The sequence below is a fragment of the Motacilla alba genome, chromosome 1A, assembly GCF_015832195.1.
Source record: "Motacilla alba alba isolate MOTALB_02 chromosome 1A, Motacilla_alba_V1.0_pri, whole genome shotgun sequence".
NCBI lineage: Eukaryota > Metazoa > Chordata > Aves > Passeriformes > Motacillidae > Motacilla > Motacilla alba.
The window spans coordinates 53,933,636-53,944,121 of record NC_052031.1 but is presented as its reverse complement, the minus strand read 5'-3'; the positions used below and the strand labels follow the sequence as shown (position 1 = coordinate 53,944,121).

Below are 10,486 nucleotides of genomic sequence, written 5' to 3'. Positions count from 1 at the left end.
GCCATCGAAGCTGCTGCGATAGACGGGGCTGCGGGAAGGAGCCAGGAAGCGAGCAGCAGGCAAGGATCTCGCCTTACGTTCCTCTGCCTTCCCTCCATGACAGGCCATAAAAGTCACGAGGCAAGGAAGAAAACAAGGAGGTGTCCAGAGTCCAAGCACAGCACCCCCGCGACTCCCGGGCGGCAGCTCCCGGTGGGAGCTGAAAAACCGGCAAACACCGTGCGATCTTGCTCCTGCGTGGGAGGCACCATTTCTGCGGGTAGAGGCTCTTACTGCTGCTTGGCAGCTGAGCCCGGTACCGGGCCTCCGCTCCGGGCCCTCCCTGCTGCCGGCAGCGGGCGGGGGACCGGGGGTGCGGCGGGAGGGACGGGCGCTGCCGTCGGGGAGTGGAGCCCCCGCCAAGGATGCGGCCTCCCGGGGCGGCCCCGGACCGGGCGGATCGGAGCCCCCTTCGCCGTCCCCTCGGGGAGCACCGGAGCTCCCGCGGCGCCCGGGACCCCGAGGGGCTCCGCGCCCCGATGGCGCCCGCACCGCGCACCCGCACTGGGCCCGCCGCGGGAGGAGCGACGCTCGCCTTCCCCAGAGATCCCTCCTCCCGTCCCTCTCGGGTCCCAAAATGGTGGGTCGGCATATCTCCCTCTCCTTCCTTCTCCCCCTGGTCCCGTCCCCCCGCTCTGCCCGCCCCCCGCTCCCGGAGCCCGCCCGTCGCCCCCGCCCTGGTCCCGCGGGGCAGCCGCCCCTCCGTCTGTCCTGGCCCAGGCTCCGCGGGGATCCGGCACCAGGCCCGCGCCTCTCCCGGGAATACGCCAACGCTGCCCCCGGCGGCCGACCTTACCTGCGCCGGGCTCACATCGCGGGACCCGGGCCAACGGTGACCCTCCCCGGCGCCCCTCGGCCGCCGCCTCGCTGCCGCCCTGCGCGGGGCCGCAGGTATATCATGAGTGCCGAGCGCGGCTCCAGGTGAGCCGGGCACACCTACAGGAAGGCAGGCGGGCCGCCCTGATTGGCGTGCGAGGCCGGCGGCCGCGCTCCGACGGCACCGCGGCGGGGCAGGGCAGGGCAGGGAGGCCGAGGGGCCGTGGAGGACACGGCGGTTCTGGCCCCGCTCCTGTTTCTGGGGCCGGCCGGCCACAGGCCCTGACACGTCCGAGCGGAAGGTATTTTTCTCTTTTTTTTCCTTTTTTTTTTTTTCTTTTTTTTTTTTTTTTTTTAATTCAGTAGTAAGTATATGGGTGAAGGTCCTGGAGGGAAAGCCATACGAGGAGCGGCTGAAATCGCTCAGTTTGTTCAGCCTGGAGGAGACTGAGGTCAGAGCTCACAGTAATTCTGCGGCTTCCTCGCAAGGAGGAGGGGCTGGCCCTGATCTTTGCTCTGTGTGACCAGGGACAGGACCCAGGGAACGGCTGGAGCTGTGTCAGGGGAGGGTTAGAGTGGATTTTAGGAAATATTCTTCACCCAGAGGGTGATTGGGAACTGAACATGCTCCCCCAGGCAGTGGTCACAGAACCTAGCCTGACAGAGCTCCAGGAGTGTTTGGACAATGCTCTTGGGCACAGGGTGGGATTGTTGGGTGTCCTGTGCAGGGCCAGGAGTTGGGCTGGGTGATCCTTGTGGGTCCTTTTCAGTTCCAGACTTTCTGTGATTCTGCAATAACTGTCCCTCTCAGATTTGGACACAGCACTTGTTTGCTTTGCCCCTGGAGTGCAGCTGACCCACCGGCCCAGGTCTCTGGACGAGCTTAAGACTCAGAGATGCTTTTTATTTTTTTAAGCTTCCTTCATTATCTGAATCTCTTGTTTTCCCACTCCTTACCTTTACATGTGTGAGCCCTTTGTGTTTCCTCCCAGCAGGCAGCTGGGGGTTCAAGGAAAAGTGTTGGGTTGTCCTAGACTTTATAGTATTACAGGATCCCAGGCAGGATTACATCCAAGATCATCAAATAAATGTAAATTAATGAAACACCTGAATTCAGAAGAAATTTACCTAATGGGTAGAAAAACTCTGTAGGTTGCATTAAGAAGCTGAGTCCACAGCTACAATTCCTGGGCTTTCTGTCTCTGGTAGGTACACAGGTGGTTAAAGGGATACAGGATTTATGTGAGGGTACACTTTGCCGTGGTGTATTATAGAGGTTTTTGCTCATCAAAATCACAAAATATGCAAAGAATTATCTTAGACAGCTGGTTGAGGAAGGCATTACCTATATTATATATTCTGTCTCTTCAAATTGCTATCCAGAGTTGTCTCTTTGCTAAGTCTTCTTTTTTCTCCTAATCATTTCCTGAGGCTTACAGGTGTGTATCCTCCAGGATGTGCTCTGAAGATTTCAGCAAAAGAGAAAGAGGGAGCTTGGCTCAACCACCAGAGAAACCCTGCAGCCCACACCCACACCTAGGCAATCCTGAACCCTCCCTTGCCTGCGAGACCTGTGTGGAGTCTCCCAGGCAGGAAAACTCCCCTCAGAAGTGGCACACAAAGAACTCTCCCCAGCCAGCCACAGAATCATTCTTGTGCCTGCTGCTGCCTTCTGATTGAATTACTCCTTTCATTTGTTTGTGTGGATGCTTTTTTTCAGCAGAGTGGATCAGCTCCTGCAGCTGAGATTCCCATTCCACATCACTGCATTTACAGTGAGATGCAAGGAAAAGGATGCGTCAAATTCCCAGGAACTGACTCTGGATCATGTCTCTCTTAGTTTGGTGTCAGACCTCTGGGAGATTATATAAATAGCTAGTGCATCTTCTCACTGCATTTTCTAAGTTCCTAGCAGCTGGCAACGGGTTGAAGTTGGTCATCCTGACTGGAAAACTCCTCCTCTTCTATCTAGAATAGGGCAACTTACTGTCTGAGGTGGGCTTAACCTCTCCCGCTGTCCTTGGCACCTCCAGCAGCTGCAGAGGCAGTTTTCTGTTTGATTTTGTGAATCATGTCATAAGATACCTTGCTTTCTCTGCCTGCTGCACAGAGTTTGAGTGCCTGAACACATCTGGAACCCAGCAGAGTGTGAGCAGGAGAGGGCTTGTCCCATGCTGTGAGTATCCCACGTGGCTTGAGATGCACTGTCTCTTAGCCCACCAAACTCTAGGCTGCAGCAGCTGAGTATGCCCCTTTCCTTCAAAGACATACCTCCTTGGTGTGTATACATATATATATATTCCTGGTATGTCCCCTGCAAAGAGGCCCAGCAGCACCAGGAGCAGGGCCCTGTGCCCTGAAGTGCTCTTGCTTCCTGCAATGCCTTGTGCTGTGTCAGCCTGAGGGGCAGCTGTGACATTAACCTCCCACTCCTCCCGCTCCAACATCCTCCTTGTAAACATCCTGTCCCACTCAAGTCCTGTGCTGTCACATCCTTTCTGCTCTGCCCAGACACTATTCTGGGTTTAGTTCTACATGCAGAGCACACAGCTGGGCATGCCAAAATCCAGGCAAGCAGCAGGAGAGAACAGTAATTTGGTTCAGCTGCTGACATATTACAAGTACTGCAGAGGAGGAGAGTTGTTTAAAGGTCTTAAAAATAAAATCATCTGCTTGAGCCCTCCTTGGAAAGCCAGTTTGCTCCCCTAGGTGTGTTCAGCAGCTGTACCTTACTCCAAGCAGATGCAAACCTGTGCATATGGCATGAAAAATCTTAGTAATAATGGAAGGGAGCAGAACAGAGAGCTTGGAAACTGCAGCACAGTAAGTTTACACAAGTAAACTACCATGCCTGGTGAGTCAGTCCTAGCTGTTTCCTTCATTTCCTCCAAGGCTCACTGTGAACGTCTAGCAGTAGCGGACCTTCTGAAATCCTGTCGCCTCCTTTACTGCCTCTTATTTATGGCCTCCAGCACTGCATTTTCACTGCTGCAGGCTGAGAGAAGTGCAGACTCTCCCCTGACCTCAGCTCAGCTTTGGTACCACAGTGGTCTTGTTGCTTTTGTGGGTGCCAGCACCTTCTTGAGCTACAGCAGATAGTAAGAGAGGAAAAAGTGTCACAGTTGCACAAAAGGTTTGTTTTTTTTTTTAAATCTTGAATGCAGCTGTGTCATTGACAGAGGTTCTTTATCCCTGCAGCCATACCTTTGGATTCAATCTGGTAGGGTAGAAAGAATGCAGTGGGGTATTAGGTTGTTTTAAGTGTGCAAACCATCCCTCAGAGATACGGGTTGGAACTTCCCTGCTTCAGATTGAGGTGTATCTTGTGCTCTGGTTTCCCCACATGACAGCAGCTAGAGAGGACTATTTTTAGCTTTTGTTTCTTGATTTGTTTACAGGAAATTCTTTATTTGTGGGAGTGAGCTTGGGTCTGAGAATCCGCTTCAGTGCCAGTTGTGGATGCAGTTACAAGGGTGAACTCCTGCTGTTGTCTGGGAGAGGCATCATTTATCCCAGGTGTTTAAACTATGGGCTTCACACAGACAAATAGTGATTTCTGGGATGTTTCCTGAAATTTATTCAAGGAGATGTCCAGGCAGCTGTGACAGAAGAGTTTGGGAAAATACAGAACTGGGAAATTCTTTTGGGTGATATGGATAGAAATGCTTTTCTGTGTGAAACTAATTAGAAATCTACATTGATGCCATAACCTGAGTTAATAACAATAGCTCTGAGACAAAACCCATATTGTCAAAGAACATGAACATCCCAAGGCAAGAACAGACCTAAATGGGCTTCCCCCATTTCCTTCTCAAGTGCCCTCTTCTCCTGGGAATTCCAAATAGCCTGCAGCCAACAAGTGACCTAGATACAATGCTGTGTCTGCTCTTATGGAGTAAAACCAGGAGCAAAATAATCCACCAAAATGATATATCTTTATAATCCTTATTCAACTTCATCTAGGTTTGGTTTGTTGGTTTGTTGGGTTTTTTATCCATACCAAAAGCAGGAAGAATTGTTTGTACAAATGGATACCCGCATATGAAGCATGAAGTGATAGTTTTTTGTCATGGTGAATTATGTACCAGTTACAGTGAAGGTGTACATTGGATGGATTAAGTGTGAATGGCCCATTTTGGCCATTCACATTGTACAAATATTTTCCAAAGTAATTGCAGTGCCTGGCCTGATGTGCATGTCAGGCCATTGTCTTACACAGCTAAATTCCCCTTTTTTAACAGGGTCTGCCAGGAAAATTCAAACAAATGGACAAGGCTGCAGACAGTTGAGACAAAGGCTGGTCTTAGGGGCATGAGAGTCAGGGATGGTCTGGAGAGTCCCTGTCTGTCAGCCATGAAAGGTGGTAAAATGATGTTTTTATTTCCACACATCCTGTAGCCTGACACTGCCCATCAGTTCACTTGATTATAAGCTCCTGCCTGTTCTAAAAGGTATGAGGTGGTTCTGAACTCGTGGATGTCAGCCTATGGGAGGATGATGTGCTTTCCCAGCTCAGTTTACAGCTGCAGTCGAGACTGTTATCAAAGAAAATGACTGCTCATGCCACAGCTTCAGAATGGTGGGCTGCACACATGCAAGTGTTGGTTTTGTTGATCTTCCCTGACTTGGGAAGGGAAGGAATGGAAGGGTAGGAATGACCAGTCTCAAACAGCAAAAGCAGGCAAGATCGCCTCAGATGTTACTTCAGTTTCGCCAAGGATGTAAAAAACATCAGCTGGGCAGAAGGGAAGACAAAGTACTGCTCAAAGCATAGCTACCAACTGAAGAAATTCCCACAATGTATCTCCTGCTCAAGATTTCACATGAACAACTGCAGCAAAACATTACTTAAAACTTCACATCTATTTGCTTATATACTATTTTTCAAAAGACAGAAGGAAATAGCTTAAAAGTTAGTCCAATTCCATTAAAATCCTTTTATTTGGGATTAATAAAATATGGATTCCTTTCACAGGCAAGAAGCTCCTTTGAATAAATATTGGGGGGAAAAAAGGAGCTATGTTAAAGGGGTTATAGTCTCTGAAGCAGTTACCAGCCTTTAATGATACATACTGTGGTTAAAGCAACCTGTTTCCTGGTCACCAGTAAGTAGCATTTGGCAACTCGGTGATGGAATTCTCAGTGGGACAGTAGTGAACTCTTATATTTTTAGGAGGATTTCCCTCAACCAAACTTGCAAAAATTGCATTTGATACATGTAATGCAGTATAACATCACATTCTTTTCTTCCTGTTGAATATCTGGCTTCTTAAGCCCTATTCCCACCTGATTAATATACGGAGATTTATATGGAAGTGTCCATGTAGGTAAATAACACAAACTTGAATTTATAAGGGTTTTTTTTTTTTTTTAATATCTAGTGCAGGGAAAGGGTGGTTTATGAGCAAGAACATTAATGAGGGTATTTTTGGTACTTTACACTGAATGTCAGCAGTGTATTTTACTGAACAAAATTGCTGCAGTAATTTCTGGCCTGGAGTCCACACAAATCAGGAGATCCATGGGCTACCTAAGGAGGATTCACAAAAGATACCCAGGAAACACAAGGCAATACCTGTAAACAAGGATCCAAAAAAATAAAAGCAGGTTGAAAAACCCCAGTGCTTCATACTATTAAGAGGTCTCCAAAAGGGCAGAAAGACATTATGGAAAAAAAAAAAATTGTCCTGAGGGAATGAGTAGTCGGACAAAGGAAGATAGGAAAGCTTTTAGTGGGCTTTGCCTTTTCTACATTGTCCAAAGTTTTAATTTTTGGTAATCCAGGATCACAACATTGATATATCCAGAAATACCACACACAAATTTTGGAAAATCTTAATGAGAACTGGTTATGCAGACATTTCCAAACAGCTGTTCTTTTACAGCAGTCGATATAGGCAATTCCAAGCTCAGTTACAATTTCAAGGAAATCTTTGGGCTTATTCTTTTTCTGCCCTGAGATGCTCCATGCAAAGGATACCCCAAGTTCCTTGTTCCTTGTAGGTGTCTTTTCCAGACTGAAACCCCCAGTGAGCCTTTGGGATGCAGCTCTTGGTTTCTTACAGTGCTTTCCATTTCTGTGTTGTGGGATTCTGAACTCTGCAAAAAGCTGGATTTTTCCCTAAATTCTTATGTTGTAGCTAAATCCTTGTGCAAATCTGAAGCAGAGCCCTTATGCTGCAGTAAATTTTTTGCTCATCCCATGGTACCTTTCACATCCCTGTGCAGGTAATTGCTGGATTGGGGTCTCAGCCTTCCCTGCACCTCACACACTGATGTTTCCCTTTCTTCCTTAGCAGTGAGAAAAAGCCTAAAGATAGAAGATCCAGGATAATGAGCACTGTCTGCTTTTCCCCTTTGAGAAGTCCTGGAGAACATTACTGGGACTCTTAAAATACTTCTACTCCATTTGGAAATGCTAAAGCAAGAACTTCATCAGAGTCTTCCTCCGTACTTTTATATATGGATGTTGATGGCAATATCTTCACTTGGGCTGGCTGGGGGAGGGGGGAGGGGAGGGAGTGTGGTATGACACTCAAGGGCTTCTGTAGAAATGATTCTGAACAAACCAATCCACTCACTACCAGAAAATCTAGAATGCTTCATTGTGCTTTTCTGTTTCTTTTGCATTCAGGTAGGCCACTTACCCTGTGGTCATTTCTTCAGGCTTTCTGCTCCAGCTACGAACTCTAGAAATAAATTACTGTAAAGGAAAGGTGGAATATGGACAAAGTCACACCACTGCAGGTACTCTTATTCTAGTCCAGACATGCTGAAATAGTTGGGACCTTTACAAAACTGAGCATGGAGAGCAGAAATGAAAGCAGCATGCTGCATTCAATAAGCTTGCCAAATATTCCTCTGGTTTCAGCTGAAAGGGAGATGTGGCTGTGTGGGAGCTGCACGTGTGCAGGCTTTTCCCATGCAGGCATCTGCAGCACCTGAGTGAGTGCAGTCAGGTGGGAGGATGACACTCAGCAGCTTTGCTCCATGCTTAGAACAGCTGTCTTTGCCCCAACCCCATCCTGCCCATCCCTCTGCACTCAGAAACCACGGTGCCAGGAAGTCACTTCTTCCTAGCTGAGGTCCTCATATAATAATGTTCTTTTCAGTGTTGTTGCTTGTGGTGTAGGTCAGTAGTAATGACTCAGGCCAGCCCTTCACGTTCCTTCCTCTTGCTGGCTAGACACATAATCAGCCCACAAATTAATCTGTCTCATTTGCCAGTAAAGAGAATCCCCTGTTCATTAAAAAGAGCACACAGAAGTCCTTAGTTTGTATTAAGGTCCTCTTCAGTAACTATGAAATCAAGCCCTTAAAAGTTCAGAAATCCCAAATTGTCCCTGCATTCCAGATTTGTGTTTGGGATTTTTTGTTCCAGTTCTCTTGGTGGACAGAATTACATATAGTAGTGTAGCTTTTAACAGGATAAACACAGTAATTCTTCATCATCTTGGTTTTTGCAGAGGAGGATAAACAAAGCTGAAATGTGCTTCCCTCTCTGTTCAGTGTCTTTGTACAAGTCCAGGAGGTGGAGATCTCCAAGCCTGGATGTGTGATCCTGTAGTGCCCCCTCGTGGAAGCTGTTCCTGATGCTGGTTCCTGGCTGCATCCAGCTGAGAGAACGTGAGCCCAAACACCATTCTGTTTGCTGTGCCTGCTCCTCTATGTTGGTTGTTGTCACATCAGCAGGTTTAGAGAGCAACTTCCCTTTTCCTCCCTCAGGTAGTTTTTGTTTTGGGCATTGGATTACTGTTAAGGTGTTCTGTCAGAATGTTCAAGAAATGTCCACCATTTTATTGTAGTTTCACCTTTTAAAAAAAATAAAATCTCTGGGATTTTAGCCAACCATGGTGGCTTTCTTAGAGGCCCTAAACTTATGTTACATGAGTCCTATAATTAGATAACCCATCTCATAATAGAAAAATGAGCACATGTTCCTGAATTACCTTCATGATGTTGGCCTGTTGTATACTGATAGAGGATTCCCTGTGCCACTCACTCCCCTCAGTTCTCGAAAAAGCAAACTTTCCATAGGAGGGATTATAATGATGGATGTGAGCTTGCACAGAAAGACAATCATGCTCACAGAGTTGAGAAGCATTTGGAGTTCTGATGCTGTTGTTGGAAGGGCAGACTGAAGCAGGATTGTTTCCTGTGAGCAAAGCCATGTTTTTAATGAATTGAGCTTTTGTCCTTAAAACATAAAAAGGGCCTTTTTTGTGTTTCACACAGTGTGATATTTTCAGTTTTCTTTGCATTTAGTTAAGAACAGCACAAGAATAATCCTACAAATAAAACTTAAAAGCAGAATGACCCTATAAAAAGAGTGGGGTTTCTGCCTCAGCAAAAAACTTGCGGCATTACTGTGGAGGCTCAGGGTGTAAAGTGGCTGTGGTAGAGGCCACCTTCTTGTCCTGTGGTCAACATGCATTCTCACAGACTCTTCTGACATTTTCACACCTCCTGAGACATGTGAGTTGAAGTCCCCAAGGAATCAGAGAATAAAGAAACAAAGACCAAAAGGTTGTTTAAAAGGTACCTTGTCACAACCATAAGTAGATGTTGATCTTCCATTCCTAGGACCTTCCCCTCCTTTGTTAGTGATTCTCAAAAAAGCCATATGAGGCCCATCATCTTAGTAGGGTGCTCACATCCAACCCCTGCTACCCCTGTGTCCTGGAGCATTGTCACATTGTTCTCTGTGAACTGGGGGTTGTGCCTCATACTCCCTGCAGGATTTCCCACAGTGGCTTGAATATCTTTGCCTTTATCCCACCTCTAGTGCTGGAATGCCTTCCTGGAACATCTCACAGTGAGCACATTTCTTTCAGGGGTTGGTTTCCTGCTGAGGTGCTTTCACTGATGCTGAGTAATGAAGGGGTGAATCCTGGCTCAAGCTCTTCTCACTGGGAGCTAACAGGTCAGGCTTTTCTCCGGGGTCAACCAGCTGATTCTGAGTCAGGTCAGAATTCCCATCAAAACCCTTTCCACATATATGCCCTATGGGGGTCTGCCTAGATTGTTTCAGCTTAGATACCCATTCATCAACTCAAAAAAACCCCTAATTCTATGTCCTTTACGTACTCCATTACAGTAAGATGTTCTGGTGGCCTTAATTACGCCTGATAGACTGGGAAGGTCAGAATGCCTCTCTGTCTTGGGAATATTCTCTGCAGTGGATCCCAAAAGAACCATATGGTCTGGGTTTTCTTCCAGTGCCTGAGGTATCTTATGGCCCTATATTCATCAAATGGTGGAGAGATGACTCTGTGATCTTGCTGTGAGACTGGCCCAGCCCACACACATTTCAACAGGAGTAAAAGTGCTCCAGAGAATATAAAGTGGCTGCTGCTTCTCTACATGGGAGCAGGATATAACAGAGGAAAAAGGTTGGTTGCAGGAAGGAGGTGCCATGGAACAGGAATAGCACTAAAAGGTCTTGGCAGCATTTACCTGCTCAACAACTGCAGGTTTCTTTGAGAGGAAAGATCAAAGTTTTCTATCCAAATAATGTTTTGAATTTGAATGCCTGCATTGAAATCAGGATTTGTAAATCTATAGTAGCTTTGTTATCCAAATGCAAACGTTTTTACTCATCACCCATACGTTTAATGATCCATGTGACATG

General features: G+C 47.0%; 2 protein-coding genes across 33 annotated transcripts in view; one reads left to right on the top strand and one right to left on the bottom strand.

The window, feature by feature from the left end:
* The window catches only part of ARHGEF5 (Rho guanine nucleotide exchange factor 5), a 36,643-nt gene extending 35,681 nt beyond the window's left edge, over positions 1–962 (bottom strand). For 3 of the 7 annotated variants that reach the window (XM_038155525.1, XM_038155526.1, XM_038155535.1), the window contains exon 1: positions 836–961. Coding sequence is in view for 2 of the 7 variants with exons in the window: in XM_038155529.1 (XP_038011457.1) it covers positions 78–98 (21 nt within the window). In the remaining 5 variants the exon portion in view is untranslated. Of the gene's footprint in view, positions 1–77; positions 172–835 lie in introns of those variants that run through there. The other 4 variants (XM_038155533.1, XM_038155534.1, XM_038155529.1 and 1 more) reach the window with 3 other exon arrangements.
* The window catches only part of LOC119708751 (translation initiation factor IF-2-like), a 42,463-nt gene that overhangs the window by 9,385 nt on the left and 22,592 nt on the right, over positions 1–10,486 (top strand). For 8 of the 26 annotated variants that reach the window (XR_005259177.1, XR_005259178.1, XR_005259176.1 and 5 more), the window contains exon 1: positions 59–1,157. Coding sequence is in view for 4 of the 26 variants with exons in the window: in XM_038155545.1 (XP_038011473.1) it covers positions 97–1,157 (1,061 nt within the window). In the remaining 22 variants the exon portion in view is untranslated. Of the gene's footprint in view, positions 1–58; positions 1,158–7,151; positions 7,603–8,321; positions 8,699–9,689; positions 9,779–10,486 lie in introns of those variants that run through there. The other 18 variants (XR_005259182.1, XR_005259190.1, XR_005259181.1 and 15 more) reach the window with 15 other exon arrangements.